General features: G+C 37.1%; 1 protein-coding gene and 1 long non-coding RNA gene across 3 annotated transcripts in view; one reads left to right on the top strand and one right to left on the bottom strand.

Annotated features, from left to right (window-relative positions):
* LOC118762447 overlaps window positions 1-4,723 on the bottom strand; it is a 14,978-nt gene extending 10,255 nt beyond the window's left edge. The window contains exons 1-2 of the long non-coding RNA XR_004998200.1: window positions 4,713-4,723; window positions 4,209-4,379 (exon numbers count right to left, since the gene is read on the bottom strand). This is a non-coding gene — a long non-coding RNA (uncharacterized LOC118762447). The remainder of the gene's footprint in view (window positions 1-4,208; window positions 4,380-4,712) is intronic.
* Window positions 1-27,500, top strand: part of LOC115209454 (solute carrier organic anion transporter family member 2A1-like) — a 57,080-nt gene that overhangs the window by 3,773 nt on the left and 25,807 nt on the right. The window contains exons 2-8 of one of the 2 annotated variants that reach the window (XM_036500982.1): window positions 7,730-7,767; window positions 8,952-9,798; window positions 12,892-12,978; window positions 14,581-14,754; window positions 15,829-15,993; window positions 18,835-19,036; window positions 21,972-22,107. In XM_036500982.1, the coding sequence (XP_036356875.1) occupies window positions 7,756-7,767; window positions 8,952-9,798; window positions 12,892-12,978; window positions 14,581-14,754; window positions 15,829-15,993; window positions 18,835-19,036; window positions 21,972-22,107 (1,623 nt within the window). In that variant the 5' untranslated portion in view covers window positions 7,730-7,755. The remainder of the gene's footprint in view (window positions 1-7,729; window positions 7,768-8,951; window positions 9,799-12,891; window positions 12,979-14,580; window positions 14,755-15,828; window positions 15,994-18,834; window positions 19,037-21,971; window positions 22,108-27,500) is intronic. The other variant, XM_029777880.2, reaches the window with a different exon arrangement.

The following is a 27,500-nucleotide window of genomic DNA, read 5'->3' as shown; positions in this document are numbered from 1 at the left end:
GTGTGTGTTTGTGTGTCTGTGTTTGTCCCCCTAGCATTGCTTGACAACCGATGCTGGTGTGTTTATGTCCCCGTTACTTAGCGGTTCGGCAAAAGAATACTGGGCTTACAAAAGAATAAGTCCCAGGGTCGAGTTGCTCGATTAAAGGCGGTGCTCCAGCATGGCCGCAGTCAAATGACTGAAACAAGTAAAAGAGTAAAGGAGTATATACATACATTGTGCGATTTAAATTTAAATTGCATGATATCATTTAACATTATTTAGAACTCTGTATGTATTCCTAGAAATGAAAAGAGAAACTGTGTGGATATTAAAGGCCAATTACTTTCCACTGTTGGCCGCCCATAGAAAGTTGACAGTAAATATAGTATAAGGAGAGATTCTTCCTAAATATTTAATTATTCAATCATTTTGGAGCAATCTCACCTGGTTTTTCTCTCCCATACTTTCTTTCTCCACATATTTCTCACTATAAACAAAACACGCACGGTTAATGTAGCGAATAGAAGAAAAAATACCCCTTCCTTTTGCAAAAACACACAGAAAAGTACAGCCATCTCGGTGTCAAGTGATTTCACCTTTAGTGCCAAACACTTAGGATCATCAGTTGAGCTTATTGCATATGCTTTTATTCTTTTATTTGTTTCAGTCATTTGACTGCGGCTATGCTGGAGCACCGTCTTTAACCGAACAAATCGACCCCAGGACTCTTTTGCCGAACCGCTATGTTAAGGAGACGTAAACACACCAGCATCGGTTGTCAAACGATGGTGGGGGTACAAACAGACACACAAACATAGACACACACACACACACAAACACAGACATATATATATACGACGTGTGTATACATGTATATGCAAGGAAATCCACTCACAAGCCCAAGGTGCCACGCAGTGGGACTGAACCCGGTATCCATGTGGTTGGTAAGCAAGGTACTTACAACACAGCCACTTCTGCGCCTATGAAAACATAACTATTTCTTCAAAATATATGCACTACACCGTGCGCGTCCGTTCGTTTGACTGGCTCCGCTTTTATTTTATATTCGCTACATTAACCTTGCGTGTTTTGTTTATAGTGAGAAATATGTGGCTTTGGAGAGTGGACTCTTCTTTCTAGTATGGCTGGTGTGAGGGCGCGTGGCTTAGTGGTTAGGGCATTCGGCTCATGATCGTAAGGTTGTGAGTTCGATTCCCGGCGACGCGTTGTGTCCTTGAGCAAGACGCTTTATTTCACGTTGCTCCAGTCCACTCAGCTGGCAAAAATGAGTTGTACTTGTATTTCAAAGGGTCAGCCTTGTCACTCTCTGTGTCACGCTGATTATCCCCGAGAACTACATTAAGGGTACACGTGTCTGTGGAATGCTCAGCCATTTGCACGTTAATTTCACGAGCAAGCTGTTCCGTTGATCGTATCAGCTGGGACCCTCGTCGTCGTAACCGGCGGAGTCTTTTAGAGAGTATGGCTGGTATATATTTTTATGCCCTAAAAGGCGGCGAGCTGGCAGAAACGTTAGCACGCCGGGCGAAATGCTTAGCAGTATTTCGTCTGTCATCATGTTCTGAGTTCAAATTCCGCCAAGGTCGACTTTGCCTTTCATCATTTTGGGGTCAATAAATAAAGTGCCAGTTTCGCACTGGGTTCGATGTAATCGACTTAATCCCTTTGTCTGTCCATGTTCATCCCCTCTATGTTTAGCCCCTTGTGGGCAGTAAAGAAATATATATTTTTATGCCCTAAATGTATGTGTGTGCGTGTATGTGTGTGTGTGTGTGTGTATAAACACGGAAATAAATATAACCTGGAATATTATTAAGCAGAAAAGAAAAAGATAAAATAAACAGAAAGTTGCTGTCCGAAGATTTATAAAAGAAAAGAAAATGGAAAAAAGTGAGAAATCAATTAGGATCAGTCGTGGATAAGAACGGACAGAAAGGAAAAAAAGTTGAGCGGAAAAAAAGAATTGCTTTAAAGTACTGGGTCAAAAACAGAAACAAAAGGTCGATACGAGACCGTAAAAAAATATGTTAATGAATAATTAACTACAAACAGAAATAAATTCCACTACAAGTTAACAGAAATAACTCTAGCACATTGGCGTAATAGATTACATCATTTCTAGTGCCTCAAATCTTGTTCATCGTAGGATATCTACAAACAGGCACAGACGTGGCTGTGCGGTAAGAAGATGACTTCTCAATTACATGGTCCCGGGTTCAGTCCCTCGGCGTGATACCTTGTGCAAGTGTCTTCTACTATAGTCTTGGGCCGACCAAAGCCTTGTTAGTGGGTTTGGTAAACGGAAACAGAAAGAAGCCCGTCGTATATATATATATATATCTGTGTGGATGTGTGTGTGTGTGTGTGTGTGTGTGTGTATGTGTGTGTGTGTGTATTTATGTCTCATCACCCTGTCACTGCTCTACATTCGAAATGGGTGTGTTTACTTTCCGGTAACATGGCAGTTTGGCAAAAGAGACCTATAGAATAAGTCCCAGGCTTTAAGGAATAAACAGTGGAGTCGATTTATTCTCCTAAAACCTTCCAAGGCGGCGCTCCAGTATGGCCGGAGTCAAAAGTGACAGAAACAAGCAAAATATAAAAGATAAAAAAACAGACAGCACCTAAGATTACTAATATGCCGAAACATCTATCTGACCTCGTTTAAGAAGTATAAACGTGCACCAAACACACACACACACACAAACACACACACACACACAAACACACACACACACACACAACACACACACACACACACATATATATATATATATATATATATACGACGGGCTTCTTTCAGATTCCATCAACTAAATCCACTCACAAGGCTTTGGTCGGCCCCAGGCTATAGTAGAAGACACTTGCCCAAGATGTCACGCAGTGGGACTGAACCCGGAACCATGTGGCTGCTAAGCAAGCTACTTACCACACAGCCACTCCTGTGCCTATGAAGAAACAGTTAGTTACTAAGATTACTAATATGCCGAAACATTTACCTGAGAAGAAGTATAAACGTGCACCAAACATAATATGATAACAGTTTGGAATGAGAAAGAAACTATTTGTACTGCGGTAGACAGAACGTTTACTTGCGCGTTAGAAGACAAAACTGTTGCGCGACATTCATTCTACAGTTGATTCGGAACAGCCCCCCAAAAAAGGTGATTGGCGTGAAGAAGCCAAAGATTAAGTGGCTGAGAGGAAATGATGCAGCGAGCTATAAAAAAATTCGACGACGAGGTAGCAAGAATGACCACCAAGTTCAAAGGGGACGACGAACAAGAGTACAAGAACTTGGCTAATATGACCTACCAGGAAGGAAAGAAAATATTTGGACTTGAAAAAACAGGGAATGGAGATTCATTGGCAAAGGGCGGACCATCGAGGAGAGAAAGACGGAATGCAAAGATTTAAATGGAAATTTGGCAGGATGGTCAGTCGCCCGCTGAGATTCGTTAACGCTGCATCGAAGAGGCCAGGGAACAGAAGAAGGAGAAAGAAGAAATGCACTCAACACCAGAGCTGAAGACACCTCCGAAAGGTGGGAAACCGCCAAGTCGAAAACGTTAGAGGAGTAGGGGCCGTAAACTGGACGTGGTTCCTTCTGATGATGTCCTTAGCCACTGGATCCTATAAAGGAGCTGTTGAGGTAGCGAACCACGAAACGTGGTTGGAATTTCTTCGGAAGATTGTCAAAGAACGAAAGCATTTGCATCAGCAGGATAAATGTTACCTGTAATAGTTTGGACCTTTTCCCCCCAATAAACAAGCAAATAAGCCAAAATTTAAAACCTGCACAAGTGATAATAAATCTACATACAATCACAAAGAATACTCCTGCAATGCTCGTTCTCATTGTTGTATGCATTAAATATTTAAATTACTCCTGCATTTCACTGAATAAACTAAATACAAATCTCTCTCCTCAGATTTCCGCCCGACATCCGAAACTCGGAGTTTTATTATGGCAACCGAATAATTGTCACATATTATTTTACAGATAAATTCCGCAAAGAAATCGGCCGCCCCAATCCTGTAGGGGCTATGACGGCTACTGTTCGGAAGATATGGCCTTCAGTAGTGGTCGCGGCCAGTACTACCTACTTATCTTCTGAATCCAGGAAGAAGTCCGTATTGCGAATTTTAGGTCTTTCCTAAACAAAACAACCTCAAAACTTCTGCTTTTGCTGTTAGTTTATTACTTAGGAGCACTCCGTCGGTTACGATGACGAGGGTCCCAGCTGATGCGATCAATGGGACAGCTTGCTCGTGAAATTAACGTTCACGTGGCTGAGCATTCCGCAGACACGAGTACCCCTAACGCAGTTCTCAGGGAGAGCCAACATGACACAGAGTGTGACAAGGCTGGCCCTCTGAAATACAAGTACAGCTCATTCTTGCCAGCTGAGTAGACTGGAGCAACGGGAAATAAAGTGTCTTGCTCAAGGACACAACGCGTCGCCGGGAATTGAACTCACCACCTTACGATCGGAAAACAAATGCCCTAACCACTAAGCCAAGCGACTTCACAGTTAATTTGTTAACTACACAAGCGCATACATATATGCTGAGACCAAACTGAGTAAGAGAACCATGAAGAGCTGCAAAATCCTCGACGACATTCTCAATGAATTATGAAGAAAATATTACAACAGATAGATAGAAACAACTTTTTTGTCTTCCACGTTCGTAAACCCTTTTAACACTTTTTGTAATAAATGACAAAATGTTTCATAAAAAGATAAATGCATATTGTAGTTCCATATAGCGATTATTGTGTTTGTGCGAGAGACTGCTGGAACCCTATCGAATAACTTCCTTTTCACGCCTAAGTAACTTTTCAACTGAAGGAAGGATACAAATGAGATGATGATATCAATGTTAATTGCATTGTACTAGATGTGATGATGATGTCCATGTATTAAAATAGAATTCTTGGCTTTATCGACAATTTTATCTTAAGCGTTTCCTTATATTTTACGCGTGAATAAGCACATAGACACAGGTATAGACCTGTGCGCGCGCACACTCACACATCCACGCGCACATACATAATACACATAAGATAAACGCAAATGAACTAATATACAAGTCTATGCACCTCTGGTATACACACTGAATCTCACATAAAAACACATAAAGGTCAACCAACCACACACACACACACACACAACACACATACACACACACAACACACACGCATACACATACATTCACACCACGCACACGTCCACAAACTCGCATAAGACACACGTAAATGTTTCCGAAAACCACTCATCCTACGCAACAAGCGAACATTCGTTATTAGAGTCCAATTATTCTTTTACCCAGTTCTAAATGCATTCCTAGATTTGTGACAGTTCAGCAATTGCAAGCATTATTTTCGGTCGACATTCAAACATTTCCTGATAAAACTGAAGTGACACCAAAAGTAGGACAGCAAAAACTTTATAACGTGGAAGCATCAAAATAGGACAGTAAAATTTTTAAAGAAGAACGTAGAAGTATACAATTAGCCACAGCTATCACAATCTCGGTGAAAGTATCAAAATTTATATAGCACATAAGGATCTTTTCGATTTGAACGGCAGTTTTTTCTAGCGGTGTCATATGAAACTGACACCCATAATTATGACACTAGTATCGATCTATTGCATTTCAATCTGTTTTAGGGTTAGGGTTAGTTAGGGTTAGTTAGGGTTAGGGTTAGGGGTGGGGGAAGGGTATCTTTTTTCTTCAGAAAGGTAAATATACCCAATCTGTTTCTTTAACGAGTGACATATTCATACGACACAGAATGTTTTCACCTCAATAGATGTCATTGATTGGTTGAAATTGCAGAAATTGAAGAAAGAAACAACAAATATCTTACAAACTATAGAATTTTCTCAATAAAGCCAAGAGAAAAAGATGTTTTATAAACACATTCTACCAGTATACGAAGTTTAAAAGTGTTTAGTTACGTGGAAATTATTAAAAAAAAACTGCCGTTCAAACCGAAAAGATCCGCACATAATATATATCACACGATATACAACATATTAATAAATACCACGTATATCGTATGATATATGACACTATACAACGTATATCAATACTACTGAAAGTGGTGGCCCGCGGACCGGTGCCGGCCCGCGAGCCATCAGCTGCCGATACGCGGCGAGTTTCCAGAAAAGAAAGAAACATTATAAAATGCTTATAAAATGCTTTTGTAATATTGTATTATTTGTTTACAAAATAAATATAAGATATAAAAAATTGTCAACTTTTATTATATTCATTATATATATTGTTTCCGGTTTAAATTAATATTAGTAAGAAATATTACCGGTCCCTGGCACATTGGAAAAAAAAAAACTGCCAGTACGCCACTTCAGAGAGTTTGAGAAGCACTGACGTATATTACATAACATATAACAATATGCCAGAATATATTCTTTTCTACTCTAGGCACACGGCCCGAAATTTTGGGGGAGAAAGAAGTCGATTAGATCGCCCCCAGTACGCAACTGGTACTTAATTTATCGACTCCGAAAAGGTGAAAGGCAAAGTCGACATCAGCGGAATTTGAACTCAGACGAAATATCGCTAAGCATTTCGCCCGGTGTGCTAATGATTCTGCCAGCTCACCACCTTAATATGCTAAAATATATTAAATTATATATCTCTTTATATATTATAAAATATCACTAATAGATTCCTATAACATATATAATATATCAAGTTATAATATTATGATATGTATTACGTAACATATCACATATCACAATGTATATACATTGCAATTTAAGACTGATATATTTTCTGATATATTAAAGTTACATAATGAATTATGGTGTCCCTGCCAGCAATAATTATGTACGCACCTGTTGCCAGAAATGTGTTTGGATATGTAAAACTAGTTTATCCAATTGCGTTAAACCGCTACATTTGGTGGCCATTAAGCATTACATTGGTGGATGGTAAAAGGACGTGGAGGTGAAACGGTAGTAAGCACGTCCTGAAATATGCATCTGCTTTCATTACCTATTTTTCTGTCTTCGATCGCATTGTAGACGTATTCATATACGAAACATCATAACTTTCAGCGATGGCTCTAGTTTCTATAGAAATCTGTAGAGATTATCATTTGGTAATCACTAATTATAAAGTTCTATTGCGACATAAAACGATCAGCCGCAATTAACCAGACAGTAATTAACAAGTTGACGACAAGTAAATTGTATTTATAAAATTTTCTTGTTAGGACATGTTAGTCAAAGCGGATATTTGTGGATATTTGTTCTGGGATCTTGAATAAGATTTTTCTTTTATTTGAAAATGCTCCTATAATTCCTCAGGAACAGTAAACTTTATTACTTGTTGTTGTGGTTGTTGTTGTAGTAGTAGTAGTTGTTGTTGTTGTTGTTCTTCTTCTTCTTCTTCTTCTTCTTCTCTTCTTCTTCTTCTTCTTCTTCTTCTTCTTCTTCTTCTTCTTCTTCTTCTTCTTCTTCTTCTTCTTCTTCTTCTTCTTCTCCTTATTCTTCCAGCAATGGTAGAGGGGAAAATATATAATTTCCCACAACTGCCTCCACAGAAGCTCTAAGCATGGAAATTTCACTGAAAATTATTAAATGTTTCGGTTTTTAACTTCCCATTAAATGAATTTACTTAAATCTATTCTTAAACTGAATTATCAAATATATAATTTAAACCGATTTAGTATTTCATTTGTCTATTACAGAGAGAAAGTGAGAGAGAAAAGAAGGAATGGAGAGAGAGGTATATACTCCCTTATTCTTCTTTCAATCCACACACAAGTGCAAAGAGAATCGCATCAACTTCTCTTGCACTTATTTCACTTAATGTCCCCTTCTTCCAAATTATACGGAAGCAGAGTTCACAAATGATGAGACGATGTTCAAGCTTTCCTAATGATATTAGTGGCTTTTAACTAAAGATCGAACAATTTATATTTCAAATGCGTGACTATTAAAGTTCCGCTCCTTTGCAAACCGCAGATTGGACATTATGGTTAGAAACTGAGCTTGGTCCAGTATTTTGACAAGGGCATATGCCATCATTAAGGACTATGGTTTGTCAGCTATAGGTCAGATAGTTAGAGACATTTACCCAGGTACATTGATTCTGGCCACGGTAGAACAGAGAGTGAAGAATGTATAGGCGCAGGAGTGGCTATGTGGTAAGTAGCTTGCTAACCAACCACATGGTTCCGGGTTCAGTCCCACTGCGTGGCATCTTGGGCAAGTGTCTTCTGCTATAGCCCCGGGCCGACCAATGCCTGTGAGTGGATTTGGTAGACAGAAACTGAAAGAAGCCTGTCGTATATATATATATATATATATATATATATATGTGTGTGTGTGTGTGTGTGTGTGTGTGTGTGTGTGTGTGTGTGTGTGTGTGTGTGTGTGTGTGTATGTGTTTGTGTGTCTGTGTTTGTCCCCCTAGCATTACTTGACAACTGATGCTGGTGTGTTTACGTCCCCGTCACTTAGCGGTAGCGGTTCGGCAAAAGAGACCGATAGAATAACTACTGGGCTTACAAAGAATAAGTCCCGGGGTCGAGTTGCTCGACTAAAGGCGGTGCTCCAGCATGGCCGCAGTCAAATGACTGAAACATGTAAAAGAGTAAAAGAGTAAAAGAGTAAGAGGGCAAAGAATAGTGATGCTCTCTTTACCAAAATCAGAAACAAAGATAAAATCCTAGTTTTGGAGTGATAGAATTTATTCGGTGCTTTATTATCTTGGCCAAGTTGCACCGCCCTTTTATTCTAATATAATTTAGAAATATCGGTTTATTATAATATATATATATATATATATATATATATATATATATATATATATATATATATATATTTCTAAATCTATAATTATGTTAATTTTTCTTGTGATTGTTTGCCTGTCTTAATTACGTATTCGTTTACATTTTTTATCATCAGATGTCTGCTAAATCGGGAAGTTACACTCTACCAAACGAAGATGGTAAAACGATGAGAGAATGGCCGCAGACTTCAAAAACGCAACTGCTGTCCACAGATTTCAATCCAGCAGAAAATGGGAATGACAAATATGTAAACAAAGGTTTTGAAGAAGATCCACCCCCGCTAAATTGTGATGTAAACAACAGTATCAATACGAGCGACAGATCATGTTCAAACGTTGACGATTTTGTTGCTGAATGTGGCATATCAAGTTGTAAACCTCAAATATTGCAGATTTGTGCTAATTTGTCCTGTTTTACAGCAACCTACAGCTTTGCCGCTTTACTAACACAAACACTCAGTGTTTACCTCACAACTCAGATCACATCAATAGAGAAGCAATTTGGGTTTAACAGTTCCCAAATAGGGATTATACTGAGCGGCAATGATATCGGCTTCCTCACTACAGTTCTTTTCGTCAGTCATTTTGCCAGGCGAACTCACATTCCCAGGTTTCTTGGTGCTTCCACATTTCTCTTTGGATTGTCCGGTTTAGTTTGTTGTTTCATATATTTCGTCAATCATGAACCTCGATTGGTAAGCGAAGGAATGGACGGTTTGTCTAACCACACAACCAACATCAATGACATCGCCATGTGTAATTCTACCACAGACGCAAACGATATATCGTCGAACTGTTTAAGTAAAAATGCAAACAAATATGCCAGCCAAACTCAGAAGGCTTTCATCCTGTTCATGGTTGGTATGATGATACAAGGCGTGGCTAAGTCACCTCGCACTTCACTAATCACAGCGTTTGTTGACAACAATGTCAAGGACAAGTCGAAAACCGCATTGTTCATGGGTAGGTAGATCAAAATGTTTACAGTCTGCAATTCTATTCGTTTCACACGGTTTTTGTTTCTGCACACAGTAACGTATAACGTGTATGTATGTATGTATGTATGTATGTATGTATGTATGTATGTATGTATGTATGTATGTATGTATGCATGTATGTATGTATGTATGCATGTATGCATGCATGTATTTATGTATGTATGTATGTATGTATGTATGTATGTATGTATGCATGTATGTATATATGTATGTATGTATGTATGTATGTATGTATGAATGTATGTATGTATGTATGCATGCATGTATGTATGTATGCATGTATGTATGTATGTATGTATGTATGTATGCATGTATGTATGTATGTATGTATGTATGTATGTATGCATGCATGCATGCATGTATGTATGTATGCATGTATGTATGTATGTATGTATGTATGTATGCATGCATGCATGTATGTATGTATGCATGTATGTATGTATGTATGTATGCATGCATGTATGTATGTATGTATGTATGTATGTATGCATGTATGTATGTATGTATGTATGTATGCATGCATGTATGTATGTATGTATGTATGTATGTATGTATGTATGCTTGTATGCATGCATGTATGTATGTAAGTATGTATGTATGTATGCATGTATGTATGTATGTATGTATGTATGCATGCATGTATGTATGCATGCATGTATGTATGTATGTATGCATGTATGTATGTATGTATGTATGTATGTATGTATGCATGCATGTATGCATGTATATATGCATGTATGCATGTATGTATGTATGTATGTATGCATGTATGTATGTATGTATGTATGCATGTATGTATGTATGCATGCATGTATGTATGTATGTATGCATGTATGTATGTATGTATGTATGTATGTATGTATGTATGTATATATGTATGTGTGTGTATGTATTTATCTATCTATGTGTATATGTACATACATACACATATAAACATTCATAAATACATTCTTCACTTCCCTTCTAACTCTACCCATCTCTCTCCATCTATACTCCTGCTTCTCTTTCAATCTCTCTCTCTCTCTCTCTCTCTCTCTCTCTCACTGTAAATATATGTGTGTGTGTATGTGTGTGTGTGTGTGTGTGTGTGTGTGTGTGTGTGTGTGTGAAGGCGCGTTGCTTAGTGGTTCGGGTATTCAGCTCACGATCGTGAGGTCGTGAGTTCAATTCCCGGCGACGCGTTGTGTCCTTCAGCAAGACACTTTATTTCACGTTGCTCCAGTCCACTCGGCTGGCAAAAATGATTAGTACCTGTATTTCAAAGGGCCGGCTTTGTCACAGTCTCTGTCACACTGAATCTCCCCGAGAACTAAGTTAAGTGTACACGTGTCTGTGGAGTGCTCAGCCACTTACACGTTAATTTCACGAGCAAGCTGTTCTGTTGATCGTATCAGCTGGGACCCTAGTCGTCGCAACCGACGTAGTGCTCCTATATATGTAGCGGCGGAGCTGGCAGAATCGTTAGCATGCCGGGCAAAATGCTTAGCGGTATTTCGTCTGCCGTTACGTTCAGAGTTCAAATTCCGCCGAAGTCGACTTTGCCTTTCATGCTTTCGTAGTCGAATAAATAAGTACCAGTTTCGCGCTGGGGTCGATGTAATCGACTTAATCCCTTTGTCTGTCTTTGTTTTATCCCCTCTATGTTTAGCCCCCGGTGGGCAATAAAGAAATAAATACATGTATATACATATATATATATATATATATATATATATATATATATATATATATAGAGAGAGAGAGAGAGAGAGAGAGAGAGAGAGAGAGATAGGGGGGGAGAGTGACTGAGAGAGGTGGATAGATCTTCATCGTTTCGGCGATTTTATTCAGTTATTAAATCAAATGTATTACCTGTTCATTGAATGAACCTGTAAGTGGATGCCTGAGTATTCCTTATACACATGTACTTTCAATGCAGTAGTTTGGAAGCATTGCGTGACAGTATATAAGGCTGCGTCGTTTTCAATTAGTCACAAGTCAAGCGACGGAGGCGTCTATAGAGCGATTGTGTGCTAAAATGAGAACATATTTCTGAAGAAAATTGGATTGTGTGAAAACCATTATCTTTTTTTTACCCAAACAGCTTCTACAACATAATTTCAATGACATAATTTCATCCGGGAATCGAAATTCCATTCCACAAGTGTTATCTTGTTCTATAGCCAGGCTTAATGACTCTTCTTGTAATCATTTTCTGATGTGGATACCGTTTAGGTCAAATCTGACTTTTAACCCAGGAAATAATGAGGCCTTATGGTTATGTTAAATAACAATTTTATTATTATTAACCTTTTGGAATGGTGGATTAGCCTAGTCTTTAGAGTATCGACTAAATGCCTCCTTAAGGGTCTTTATCTTCTCAGTTCAAATCCCGTCGAAATTCGCTGTACTCGTCATACTTTTAGAGTTTTCAAAATAAAATAAAATAGCAGCTAGGCTTCCCTTAACACAAATATCTCGAGTCATATCCTGCCTGCGTGAGAAGTATTTATCATTGCAGTAACAAGAACATGTCGATTGACAGAATCATTTGAGCATCGGGCGAAATGCTTTGCCGTAATTGTTCCAGTTCTTTAGTTTCTGAATTCAAAAACCGCTGAGATCAGCATTGTTTTGCATTCCTCCGATGAAATAAGTACCAGTCGAATCCTGGGTCAATGCTGATGACTCAACCCTCTTCCTCTCCATAATTTCAGGTCTTCTGCCTATATTAGGAACTAATTATGCGGGACTGGCAGAATCGTTAAAGTCCAGGAATAATTATTTCGCTGATTTCTTCGGGCTCTTTACGGTCTACATTCAAATCGCAATAATGATAAAAGTCAACTTTGACTTGTTTTCCTACGGGATCGATTAAAATACCAATCAATACCATTCAGTAGCTCCGTTACCTTCTGTTCAAATCTCGTTGCCTTCATATTTGCTATCCATTCTTTTGTGAAATCTGTTTTGTGTATTTCATTAATTACCCAACGTCCTTTAGTAAAGATACACTTGATCAATAGAAGCTGATATTATTGCTATGACAGATCAATCATTTCAGTTATTTCTCTTGAAGGTATCATTGTGACTATGGGAATATTCGGACCATCATTAGCGTTCCTGCTTGGAGGAGTTTTTAGTAGGCTTCCAGTGGATTTGAAAGGTAAGTCCCAGATGACACATGGGTTAAAATATAACATTGTTTTCAAAAAGAACAGAGATCTACTGCACCGGTGCGGACAATAAACTGGGAGAAATCAGAATTAATTTTAGCTATTTTTTTAACCAGTTTTCTAAATGCTATTTTCCTAAAACATGTAATTGTCCAACCATAACTTTTTAGCCTCTTCAATGCTCTCTCTCCTTTTTTTAGCTTCATTATTCAACACATCACTGAATCTCCGTCCACATCTCTGCTTTTATGAGTGATAATACAGTTAATTATACATTAAGCAACCGTATTAATAATTCTCATTAATTAGCTACATAAATTAGTCCAATTAAGTAGCAGCATTAAAATCTTTCATTTGAAACCGGTCAAAATGCCCCGACGTAGTTTTTGAAACTTGTTAGATATAGCAGCTAAATCTTTCTTAAATCGCTCTCCATTGTCCAAAACAAGGTGGTGAAGAGGCTGGATGGTCTAAACTGGAAACGTTTCTGTCATTTGTCTATTAGGGAGAACCAATGAAACAACCACAACAACAACAAAAACAAAGTAACAATGGGATCACTGTCTTATTCCCGACAGTTTCTGAGGGTAGACTGCCAGTGGTTGCAATTAATGTATAGTGTTACAGAATATGGTAAACAAAACTGCTTATTTTACAAGGTCTCTGATTTCGTTAGGATGGGATGGTTTGAGGTGTCATGACGATGATGCGACTTCACGCACACTATTACTATAAAGTGAAAAAGAAAGGTTTCATACCGTACCAAATGGTAAGTGTATAATGAGACAGTGTTGAATAGAGGAATACTGGTTGTCCAGACATAACTCCCGTCGTCCTGATTTCATTTTACCTCTAGATAAATTTAATTCACGTTAAATCCAGTACAAAGCGGCACTTACAATTTTCAAGTCATGTGATGTTAGGGGAGTGCAAAACAGTTGATAATATTTTGCACTTGCAACTGTAGTGAAGGACCTCACACAAGTTGGTAAGATGAGAAATTGGAAGGGGACTGAGTCGGAACCAGTTCAGGAAATTGGTTCAAAGTTTTAAGGAATTGGCATCCTAAACTACGTAAACTCCTTCAAGGGTATGCACAGCAAGAAATTATATCAGAATGGATGGTTAAAGGAAGAACAGTGGTGATTCGAAAGGATTCAACCAAGGGTACCGTGGACTGTAACTATCGTCTGATTGCTTATTTACATATTGATGTTGAAGTTTATAACGTGAAAGGATGAAAGGGGCAAAGTCGACCTCGGCGGAATTTGAACTCAGAACGTAAAGACAGACGAAATACGCTACGTATTTCACCCGGCGAGCTAACGTTTCTGCCAGCTCACCGCCTGGACTTAAGAAAATATTGGCGGATAAAATATCAGACATTGAAGTACAACACAAGACATTAACTTACAAAATCTGATATTAAAGAATAACAGTGTACTTTGAATAGACCTTAAATTATAATGCAAGACATTACTGAACAAAACGAGACATTAAAGTACAATAGTGAAGTTATCAATACACAAAGACAATTCAAATATCGCCTTTTATATAACAACTGAATCATTCGAATATGTATTTCATTCTAGATATTGGTTTGACACCCAAAGATCCCCGTTGGATTGGTGCCTGGTGGCTGGGATTCGTCGTTTTCGGCATCGGTTCTCTGCTTTTCAGTATTCCCATATTTTTCTTCCCAAGAAACTTCCGAAAACAAACCATTGAATACCACGATGACAAGGGCCTCATGTGCAAAGTGAAAGGTTTGTATTGTTAGAGATCATACAATTGTTTACGACCATTTATATCTTTTAATACCAGTCGTTGCTGTGAGGCACAACATTAACATCTTTGAGATAGTCAAACATGAAACCCTTGTGACGGGCATTGAATTGGAAAGAAGTAAAAGAGTTCGAATAGAGCATTATTCCTACTTTAATTAACAGATTGCAGATGTTTTGAAAGCCACCTGGGTTGAACTTCATGTTTCGTTGGCTATAAAAAGTAGAGAGGCATGATACTTGACCTCCACCTTAAGGGAGCACGATACCATTGAGGATGGCTCTATCTTTGTGTAGAATCACAAGGCAATGCTTTATATACCAACGTCTACTGTACATAGACAAGAGACAAACGAAGCCATAAAGAGGTTATGTTCTTAATACAACAGCCAAATTGTATGGAAAACAAGTGATAGCGCCTTCAGAAACACGTTGACATGTGCAATATAGTTCTGAACACTCTAAATGAATAAGAAAGAGAGGCTAATTACAAGCAGAAGACCTTTTGTTTGGGGTTTGCTTCTTTGAAGTTTGCATGAGATCATCAAGAAAAAATATATAAAATGGTTAACTTTATTAATTCTAATCAGTGTATGCTAATTATAAAATCATCTCATGCTTCAAATTGTAAATATTTTATCACAGAAGTTTGGATGAAGTCTAATGATTAAATTTAGGAATATATACCTGTGTGTTGTGTTGTGTGTGTATGTGTGTGTGTTGTGTGTGTGTGTGTGTGTGTGTGTGCAAGTAAATATATGTGTGCGTATATATATATATATATATATATATATATATATATATATATATAGAGAGAGAGAGAGAGAGAGAGAAACAGATAGAGAGACAGACAGGCAGACATATATATATATATATATATATATATATATATATATATATATGTAAGATAAATAACAATAACATGGTAAATGAAATTCTGCTGATTGGTTTGTTTCTTTGTAAATAAAATGGAAGACGAAAATGTTATTGTCAGAATCTTCTAAAGAAACTTGTGTTATTGTTTTGTATTTACTTTGGACACCTTTTTCGTTGCAGCTTTTCCCAAGTCACTCTGTCGTTTGATTAGATCACCTGTCTACGTTTTGTCTCTGTTGGCTGTGTGTGTACTGCTGTTTGGAATATCAGGTTCTCTCACCTTTACACCAAAATATATTGAACATCAATTTACTACACCTGCATGGAAGACAAACGTTATACTTGGTAAGCGGTTTATCTTTCTGTTGTTTTTACTTTTTGTTAGTTTTGTTTTTTCAATTTCAACTGATAACGAAGTACTGACTGAGAATTGATGTCTGTAGAGTATGTGGAGAATTATAACAATACTATGTGCCTACTATACATTTGTTAGTTCTGAGAGAGAATAGTACGTCTGCATGTCTATGGCTGTTAGTATGTGTGCTTGTTTTTATGCATATATGCGCGTCTTTGTGTAGAGGGATATGTGCGTAAGATTGTGTATTTATCTGTGTGTTTGTGTACGTGTGTGTATTTGTATATTTGTGTATATGTTTCCGTTTCTACATACTTTCAAACAAGGGAATCTAGAACCCCCACTCAGCTCAAAACAATATCTGTGTATCGCGATTTCCGAGTTATTTCTCTTCATCAGCACAGAAGAAGTGTTCGGCTAGAGGTGGGGCGCTCCAAATTCCCGTTCGAAATATATAACTTTCAAAGTGACAGTTAGTCACTGATCTATGAATTAGAAAATTATAGATGTTGGTTTTTAGCTGAGTGGGGGTGCTAGTTTCCCTTGTTCGAAAGCTTAAGGGCATAGATCGTGTCGTATAGCCAGCTGGAGCCGATGTCTCCTGGGGCTAAATTACAGCAACATTCGTTCTAAACCAGGATTGCCATGTTATGTTGGCAAATAATCTTTACTCCAAAGTACTGTTGCTGAATATCTCTCGTTGAGAGATTTACTAATAATAATTTTCTGAAGAGAATCTTGTCCTATACCATTGCAGTGTTTATTCAAGCAAAGCATTCGATATTGTTAATCGAAATACTCTGTGGCTAATTCTAAGGAAAATAGGTTGCCCAGAATAATTTGTGAATATGATCAGGGATTGGCATCAAGATATGAAAGCTAAAGTTAATTATGGTGGTAGGCTCTCTGAATCTTTTGCCATGGAAAATGGAGTAAAGCAAAGAGACCTTGATGCACCCACCCTCTTTGCAATATACTTTGCTGTTGTGTTGTCACTTGCTTTTCAAAACTCCGAGGAGGGTATTTACATAAAATATCGAACAACAGGGAATGTTTTTAATCTGACCAGATTGGAATTCAAAACAAAGGTTTTTACTTCATTCATTAGGGAACATTTATACGCTGACAGTAGTAATCTTTTCAGTCACTCTGAAAGGGGCTTGAAATCTCTTGTATCTGCGTTTGACTCAGCTTGTGATGATTTTGGCTTGACCATCAATTTGAAAATAAAGAATACAGTTCTAAAGTATCAACCTGCACGTGATGTTGTTTGCAAAAGGGTACACAAGCATTTGGTGGGTTGGAGTCACAAGTTTGGCGCCAATTACATATAAATAATGTGGGGAAAGGCAATCTGTGTAAAGCTAAAAAGAGGACGGCATAAGGACTACCACGAAGTCACTTGGTGGAATGGATCCAAAGGTCATAGAAACCCTTGATTCGGATCGAGCTGGATGGAGAACCAAAATGTGGAGTGGAGTAAAAGCGTTTGTGGAGGCCAGGATAATACGTGAAAAACTCAAGAGAGATTTAACGAAGAATGCTGCGATCGAGTAGGTGAGTCTGAGTGACCGTTTTGTGTGCACAGTTTGTCACAGACCATGCCTTTCTTTTGTTGGCTTCAAATCTCATTTAAAGACCCATGAAAAACAAACCATCACCAATTATTTTTTTATATATCTGTGCACATCTTTCAATGGTGTGTATGCCATGGAGGCCTCAAAAGACATTTTACGATTCACAAAGATGAGAACTTGACTGCACCTCTTGGTAATCCAAATCAGATATGCAATCTATGCGGGTGTCTTTTCAGTTCACTGTCTCGTTTAAAAAGCCACAGCGGACGCTATGATGAATCTAAGGCGTAGGTACAGGAGGTGGTCAGACTCTGCATAGAGAGTAGACAACCACCATATATAAATTACATACTTATACATACATACACACATACATACATATATATATATATATATATATATATATATATATATATATATATATATATATACATATATATATATATATACACACACACATATACACACACACATGCACACACACACACGCATATATATATATATTTATATATATACACATATATATACATACATGACCTGACAGAGTTTTACCGTTGAGGGTCCGGTAAATGTGATCAATAGAAGCAATCATTGCCATGCCAAGTTGATTCATCGATCTTTTATCCCTAGCCGCAAGTTCCAGTGTTTATTACCTGATAGGAAATTACACTCTCGTCCCACAATCGTCCATTTTCTATCTTGTTCAACAAACATTGAAATGTCAAGTCTTGTTAGTTCTTCATTCGCAAAGGGGAACCAAGATTGCTCATCTTGAACACTACAAGAACAGTTGATGTGGCTCAAGAGGCACATACTGATTGGTGACTGTTCCACCAAAACAACACCTTCCGTGCAAGGAAATTCTGGAAATAGTTGTATTTTATCGTCACGTGATACCCCGACTGCTACATCGAAATGCTCGCTGTTGCAGTTTTGACGTAAATCCTCCTTATAGACTTTGACACATCCAGTGAAATTGTAGGACGAGGTTAGTCTTATCAACTAAGCATACAGTCGATCCCGTGGTCATTCATCTTATTTCTGTTCCCGGATCATCTCGTGGTCATGATAAACCGTGGCTGATCCGAGGGTGCTTCACTGTATGAGCGAACGCTAAAGTTTTTACCTTGGAGCCGAATTTCTCATCCACCCGGTCATATACCAATGAATACAAGATGTCATATCACTTCACACTCTCTTCGCACTCCCAAACAATATTATTGGTTATTAATCGATATTTTCTCATGTAATCAGGCATTGAAAAAGTTCTCGGAGCTTCTACTGGGACTCTGCTTGGAGGAATTTTTACTTCGAAGATGAAACTGTCCCGACAAGGTTGTCTGAAACTGAAAATAGTGATTACTTTTCTATCAGCTGGAATGGAAGGATTAAGTTTCATCTTTGGGTGTCCCAGGATAAAAATTAATAATATTCCCGCCTCCAACCAGCACTTTATGTGAGTATTTCTTAAAAAATTTCTGAACCAGTTTTTATTCATGCATCTTTTGACGACACAGTGAAGTAATGTATACTAACTTAAAACCATCTCGAATATGTCTGAGAGATATTTGATTCTGTAAAGGTTTTCCACTGCAGTTTGTCGTGGAGAAAAAATCTCGCTCCAGAAAAAAAAGTTGTCAAATTACAATAGACAGCTTAGAGCGCTTTCTATTGAACTGATGGGCACAAATTATTTATCCTCTTCAGCACCAGATAATAAGAGAGATAACTGTGAGTCGATATGGAAGCAAAGCTTCCTTTAGAGTGAATCAGTAAATAATATCTATTAATTGCTCATTGAGACTCCCAGAACGGAGCAAATGCGTGAGTAGGTGCACGGGGCACGGTAAGAAAATATAGAAACACGTGCCTTGAAAGACGGGACGAATTGCTGTGAAAAACCTTTAGATGTTCAAATACCTCCTACACATACTTGAAGTGGTTTTGAGTTGAAGTTAATTATGTTTATAGAGGGATAACATTCTGACCAATATGCTTACCTCTAAGTAACTTAATGATAATAAAATTCAGCTATTATGAATGGAGTGGGTGGGGTGGGGGTTATAACCATGTACACTTGGGATAACTTTCACTCATGTACATTCGGTCTGAAGTAGAAGAAACGACCAAGTGAGCTCGGAATTCGAATATATTCAATTGCTGTTCATTCCATTCTCATCATTGCATGTGTTTACAAAGAAACTTTTGGTTTTTACTTTATTCAGTTAATGCAAATGTCAGGATGTCAGGCGGAATGTGATGTCTGATATATTGATGTCAATGTATGACCAATGTATAACCAAAGTGGCTGACGTTGTTCATACATATATCAGCCATTGCACGACTGATATATTGACAAATGCCAATACACTAGACGGAATGTAGCATCTGATATAGTGATGCTTCTTCAAATTACCAACCCGTCTCCTCCGCCTTTTAGCATTCTGATTATTCTGCCAAATGTGATGTTTGTTTATTTATATTGTTTTGAATTAATCACGCATTATGTTGCAGCTGAGAGAATGCTATGATGTGACTGTTTTGTTTTAGAATGACATTGTAAGGTTGAAGCGAGAGGTCAGATCAGACCAGTTTCAACAGAAAACAGGTTAAACGTTTTGGCCAGATATGGCCAGTTTGAATGCTAAAGGGTTATACCCATAAAACCGAAAATATATTCCTTAACACCATTTCAGTGTGACCCCAGAACTATGTATTTTCTCCGACTAAGAAACTGTGAGACCAGGTTATACTATCGTTTGTGAGTCCAAGTAGATTTCATGAAATCACGTTTTCGTAAAAACATTTGTGATGTTAACACAAGATTTTGTCTTCTTCCATAGACTTCGCTCAACACTGTTTCATTTTCACAACACAACCACAAACTGATATTCTGTCCATCTGCAGAGCAAGAGACGGTGACATCACTATTACCAGCAGAAATAGGTTTAACCTTTCATATGTAGAATTGCAAGCCCAGTGGATTATCTTGAGTCATAGAGTCTTCCGTTATCACACAATATTCCTTCAGTATGGTGTCAAGAACCATGACTTTTCGATGCTTCTACATAGCTCAGGCGTAATGCTTTTCGGGACCTCGACTTACCGCAGCAGCGGCTCGAGAGTTGAAATATTTATTAGACAAGAAAGAGGACACACTTGACAGAGCGATCACAATAATAAACTAATAGACAATTCAAATAGGTGACCATTTAAATAGAGCATAATTTTAGTATTACAGAATACACAAAACCGGTACAAGTCACCGCACGAATCCAACACACGGGGAAGTGGTTTCGGTCCAGATGTAGAAGACTACAAAAAGCGAAAAAAAAAAAGACTGCTTAAAATCAAGATCTTATGTCGATACCAATGATGACAGTACTTGACTGAAGCCGTATTTTATCCACCAGGAAGAGATGACATGAAGAGTTGCCGTTGACAGTATTTGAACTCAGACTTTATTTAAAATACCAGACTGAAGTTTTCCTGTTATTCTGCTAGTTCAGCAAACAACCATAAATGACATAATAATCCAGATATAATTATGTTTGTCAAAAATGAAAACAGAGCATTAACAATAGACATAGCAACATCACAGGACTAAATTGTGTTGTGTAGATTTGAATTGAAGATTTACAGAATTATAGCGATGTGGGTGTGAAGTCGGGGGGAGGGGAGGAGGATTGGCTGTCAGCTCTTTATATTTAGTAAAAGTGCTTGAAAATAGGGAGAGAAGACCTGTAAATATTTTTAGGGTATTCACACACAGAATCAGTTTATCATTTTGGAATACCAGGATTAATAAATCAGTAGAAGTCAATAACAAAGTCCAATTTTTCCTTTCGCTCTACTAGTCACTCAAGCCATTTTAAAAAAGAATGCCATATTTCTCCGGGTCAGAAATTTTAAAAGAGCCTGACCGCTTTAAACTTGTTTTCTCCGATTCCAGTGATAATTCAAGTTCACTTTGACATAAGAATGAAACCATTTCATGTAATTCCCAAAAGAACCAATAACGGTTTCAAATTTTGGCATAAGGCCAGCAACGTCGAGGAAATCTAATTGTATTACATTGAGCCAAATTCTCAACTTGCACTTATCTTATCGACCCCGATAAGATGGAATATAAAGTCGACATCGACGGGATTTGAACTTAGAACGTTTAGGGGAACAACTTGCCGCTAAGTGTTTTCCGAAATGCTAAAGATTCTGCCAGCTCACCGCCTTCAAAAGAACTAATATTGACAACAAATTATCATATTTAGGGTATATAACCCATATATTTTGGTTTATTAGCCACAAGTATGGTTAGAATATCAATAACAATAACTGGGACATAGAAAACGATATCAATAACAAAGTCTTGTTTTATATGTTGTTAATTTCAGTTTTCCAAATGCTACTGCTAAGGAACTATGTGGAATGTCTTGTAATTGTACAGAAGAATATTTCCCTATTTGTGGCTCTGATGGCGAGAATTATTTCTCCCCTTGCACTGCTGGATGTTCTGCTGTAAACAACAGCGTAAGTGTTTGCACCTGTTTCTTTCAATTCTATCTGTCCACAGATTACTCGCAGAAGAATTAATAGTTCGAATCACATTGCTAGCACTTGGTTTAATTTATGTCCAAACAATTTAAATCTAAACCCTTCTGTTTCGTATTAATGTTAAAAGATTACCAAGGGTAGGTACAGCAATATTGCTTTAAGCAACATGGAACTGTAAAACTGATGTTCAAATTAACTTGAAAAATTGTGTTCAACTACGTTGAACTTATTATTTTTGTGTCCACACAGAGACAAATGCAGGTAACATTTCCATAATTACACAATATATATATATATATATATATATATATATATATATATATATATATATATATATATATATATATATATAATTGTAATCTAGTATCATGACTTTGCATTGTGTTCAGGTAGTCACTATATTTAGGAATATAGAGTAGTAGTGGTTTTTAAAATATATTAACAAAAGGGATCAATTGTCTCCTCTTCATCAATAATCGAATACATGACCTCTTCAGATTTACCCTCTCATTATTTCTCATATTCTCCCTTTCTCTTTCCCTCTCGTTTTCTCTCTCCCCCTTTCACGTTTGCTCTCTTTATATCACATTTTTATACTTCACTCTCTCTCCAGTTGTCCCGCTGATGATGAAATACATCAGATGGGAGATATACCAATGCCTAGACCTTGCCTCATTTAATATAAGATTCATAAGCTCACATGGTAACTGTTACCTATTTCTTTACTACCCACAAGGGGCTAAACACAGAGGGGACGAACAAGGACAGACAAACGGATTAAGTCGATTATATCGACCCCAGTGCGTAACTGGTAATTATTTAATCGACCCCGAAAGGATGAAAGGCAAAGTCGACCTCGGCGGAATTTGAACTCAGAACGAAAAGGCAGACGAAATACGGCTACGCATTTCTCCCAGCGTGCTAACGTTTCTGCCAGTTCGCCGCCTTTCACATGGTAACTGTTACCTCGATAGTGACAATACGTTGTATATTTTTAACGAAGTGTATATTATTTTTATTTAAATTGCGAATAAATGCTGAACAACACTCTGATGTACAGAATAATTAAAAACAACAAAATAACCTCCAAATGAGCCACAGTGGAAATGAACAATAAAACTATTGAATAAAAGACAATGAATTATTAAAGGAAACGAATATAAAAATAGTTAATAGCCTAAAAATTTAACAAAACAATTTAATGTCCCGATAAACACGAATTTGACAATAAATTCAACTTTATTCTTAATATTGCGGTTCCGTTATTAGTGTTAAATTCCTTTTAAAGGTTTAATGACACTCACATGCTCGCACACACACATACACACACACACACACACACACACACACACACACACATAGATATTACTTATATGTATAAGTAGTGAAGTTCTGCTTGAAATTCGATGCAAGCTGCGATTTTAGTATTTTATATTCCTTACATATTTTTGTGGCATCATAAATTGTTGCCGTATGTTCGTGTAGTGGTGGCGGTTTGTTGTTGTGTTTGTCTTGGTCGTGTTCTTTGTCCTTCACATTCTCTTATTGGAAAAAAAACAAACTTTCCTGTGTTGTTAATATAAACATTATCATTTATACATTTTGGCGGAGTCAAGATGATATATTTCTAAAGCGGTGAGCTGGCAGAAACGTTAGCACGCCAGGCGAAATGTTTAGCGGTATTTCGTCTGCCGCTACGTTCTGAGTTCGACTTTGCTTTTCATCCTTTCGGGGTCGATAAATTAAGTACCAGTTACACACTGGGGTCGATATAATCGACTTAATCCGTTTGTCTGTCCTTGTTTGTCCTCTCTGTGTTTAGCTCCTTGTCGGTAGTAAACAAACAGGTATTTCGACTGCCTTTATGTTCTGAGTTCAAATTCCGCCGAGGTCGACTTTGCCTTTCATCCTTTCGGGGTTGATTAAATAAGTATCAATTACGCACTGAGGTCGACATCATCAACTTAATCCGTTTGTCTGTCCTTCTTTGTCCCCTCTGTTTACAGCCGCTTGTGGGCAGTAAAGAAATAAGATGACATATTTCTTTTCAACAAATGCAATATTCTAGCCTAATTGTTTTCCTGATAACTTTGAGAATATTAGGGTTTTTTCTTATTGCTTTAAGCCTCTTCATGTAGCCAATCGAGGGACCTACTCCAGGCCTTTCAGTAGAACAAGTACAGGTCTTGGTTTAGTTCAAAAATTCACTGGAATTTCTTCTCGCTAGTTCCACGATCTGTGATAGTTGACTCGTTCTTTCATCGCCATGGTGGACGTAGAATAATCTTTCCATCTTGTACGTATTATACTGTGTGATTACTGCTACGATCCTTTCAAAAAAGGTTGTTTTTTTTGTACTTAAAAAATTGACTATTCCTTTTAACAGGCTTGCACTGATGGTAAAAATTACAGGGGACAGTATTTATTATCCAGGAGAACGGTCAGTCTTCGATGCCAACGTGTCTGTGTTCGATGCCATGTTTATGTATGTATGTATGTATGTATGTATGTATGTATGTATGTAGGTCATTAAGAATGGAATGTCTGAATACCAACTGAAAGTTTATTTTAATTTATCTCATCAAGAAGTAATGCAGTAAATCAAAGTAGGCACCTAAATTATAAACACAATTTTACCATTTTATCGGTTACTTATTTTTGCCGTCAACGAAGTATTCTGGAGAGCAAGAAGTAATGAAATCATGAAAGGCTGTTTTTACATCTTCTTCAGATTTGAAGTTTTACTTTGCAAAAAGTTTCTAATGCTTGGAAAATGTGATAGTCAGTTGGTATAAGGACTGGCGAATATGATGAATGAAAGAGTACTTTCAAGTACAGTTCCTGTAACTTGAGTACCGTTCTTTGTGCAACATGTGGTCTCTATTGACCAATCTCGGTTGTTCGATTGCAAGTTCACTCATAATTTCATCCAATTGGTTGATGTAGACATCCGCTGTGATTGACTTACCAGGTCTCACGAAGCTGTAGTGGATGACACCAGCGCTGGACCACCAAACAGACAACATTAATATGGAAAATCCGATAACGTCGTGAAAATATAAACCGAAAAACAGAAACCTGGGAAACCGCAGAAAGGTTTTGAGGGTGTAAAGGGGGCACTTACTGGCAAGCTGTTGACATTGGAGCTGCGGCTGTTACAGTGGTGGCAAATTCTATGGATATGTCACCAGAGACGCAGGCATGGCTGTGTCTTTGGTGGCGGAGACACAAAGCGAGAAGCTCACTATACAACTACATCTTTCCTTTTCAGTGTCACTGCGCTCTTCATTGGACAAGTATCTTCTACTAAATGCCCGGATGGTCCAATGCTTAATGAGTAATTTGCGTGAAGCAAACTGTATAGAAGAATGTCGTATATATATGTATATATATATATATATATATATATATATATATATATATATATATATATATATATATATATTTATATATATATATATATATGCATGTATGTATGTATGTATGAATATATATATTGTATATATACATATATATATATATATATGTATATATACATATATATATATAATGTATATATACATATATATATATATATGAATGTATATATACATATATATATATATATATATATATATATATATATATACATATATATATATATATGTATATATACATATATATATATATGTGAATGTATATATACATATATATATATATGTGTATATACATATATATATATATATATATGTGTATATACATATATATATATATATATATATATATATATATATATATATATATAGTACAAAGTAAGATAGGGGTTATGGGTGTAACCCACTATGGGATTAGATTCACTTTTGATCATAGGCTGAAACAGCTGTAAGAAGTAATTTTTAGGATTTCATTAATTTATACGGTGACTTTTAAAATATGTATTTGTATTATTATCTTATCTATTGATTTATATAATATTTTTGTATGCTTTTGATGTTCTCATTTGTAAAATGAATAAATAATCCAACATTATAATATCCGAAAGTTGATGAACAAACCAAATTTGTTTCCCCATTTTCTTATTTGTATCATATATATATATAATATATATATATATATATATATATATACGATTAATATTTGTATAGAATTCATTTAATAGCGCTCAAGAGGGTTAACTTGAACGGATAGAGGAGTAAATATAAGGATAAGAAAGTTACGCAGGCAGGTCAGTATACAAAGTATATTAAATACATGAAATATAAAACATGTATGTTTACGTCGAAAAACGTCTGACTTTACACGGAATAGAAATGATATGAAGACTTAAAGGAGTTGAAGAAAAGTATTACAAATCCAACAGCTGTTTCTGGGAGCACGGTGGTCCAATTAATGTTTGTAAATTGGTTCCTTTGTCGGATGAGACGAGCCTCAGTCTTCAGGGAAGAGATCTTGCATTTGAGGTGTTGACAGAAAGAAGTTCAAAGATGGAATCCCTAGCTACAACACCCTGTCTGATCAGTAGATAATACTGTGATGTTATTATTGGACAACTACTTATGACGTGGGTCTGCATTTTGCTGCTTTTCCTGCATTTCTGTCCCTTTTGTGCATCAGGTATTTGGTTGATATTTCCTGTTCCTGGATTGCAAACGCTTATCCTTCAAAGTGGGAGGTAGTAATCTAGTTGTTGATCCACGATAGACTGCTTTGAGGATCAATGTTACTATCATATCAGAGATTTCTACTGTTATATCCAGGCATAGTCTTCTGCTCATATATGCTCATCATTTCATCTGATGACACATTGCGGTAGAGTCATGTGACCTCTTTGGGCATATGTTTAAGGTTACCAGGCAAGGAATACTGCTCAAGGAGCTGCTTTCCAAGTCTGACGATGTTATTAGCCTCTTGTATGCAAAATTGGTCAAGGGATGCTCTTGGACACTTGGGGGTTAAAAGAAGTGCGTACCTACGTATGTATGTATGTATGTATGTGTTTGTGTATTCTCGCCTCTCACTCCTCACACGCACACACAAACACATACGTACGCACATACCAACACCAATACACTCACACATTTGTCACCTCGCCTATCACTACCAAATCTAACTACAGCTGTTAATCTACCAGTTGAACTCCCTTACATATGCATCACTCACATAAATATTACACAGGCGCACACAGATAGTGTCATGCATGCATGCGCGCACACACACACTCACACATGGATGCCCTAGTGATTTAATACATATTTATGTTCGATATTGTGATTATATAGGAGTGTTATCAAGTGACTTTTGATCAGTTAGAGTGTTTATTCACTGTACCCTTCAATTAGCTTTTACATTTTGTTTCAGTCTTACCTGAGAACTTCCACCTGCAGTCCTAT

The sequence above is a fragment of the Octopus sinensis genome, linkage group LG3 (assembly GCF_006345805.1).
Source record: "Octopus sinensis linkage group LG3, ASM634580v1, whole genome shotgun sequence".
In the NCBI taxonomy this organism is placed as follows: domain Eukaryota; kingdom Metazoa; phylum Mollusca; class Cephalopoda; order Octopoda; family Octopodidae; genus Octopus; species Octopus sinensis.
Note: the sequence above shows the minus strand (reverse complement) of the source record. Positions and strands in the feature narration are given on the sequence as shown.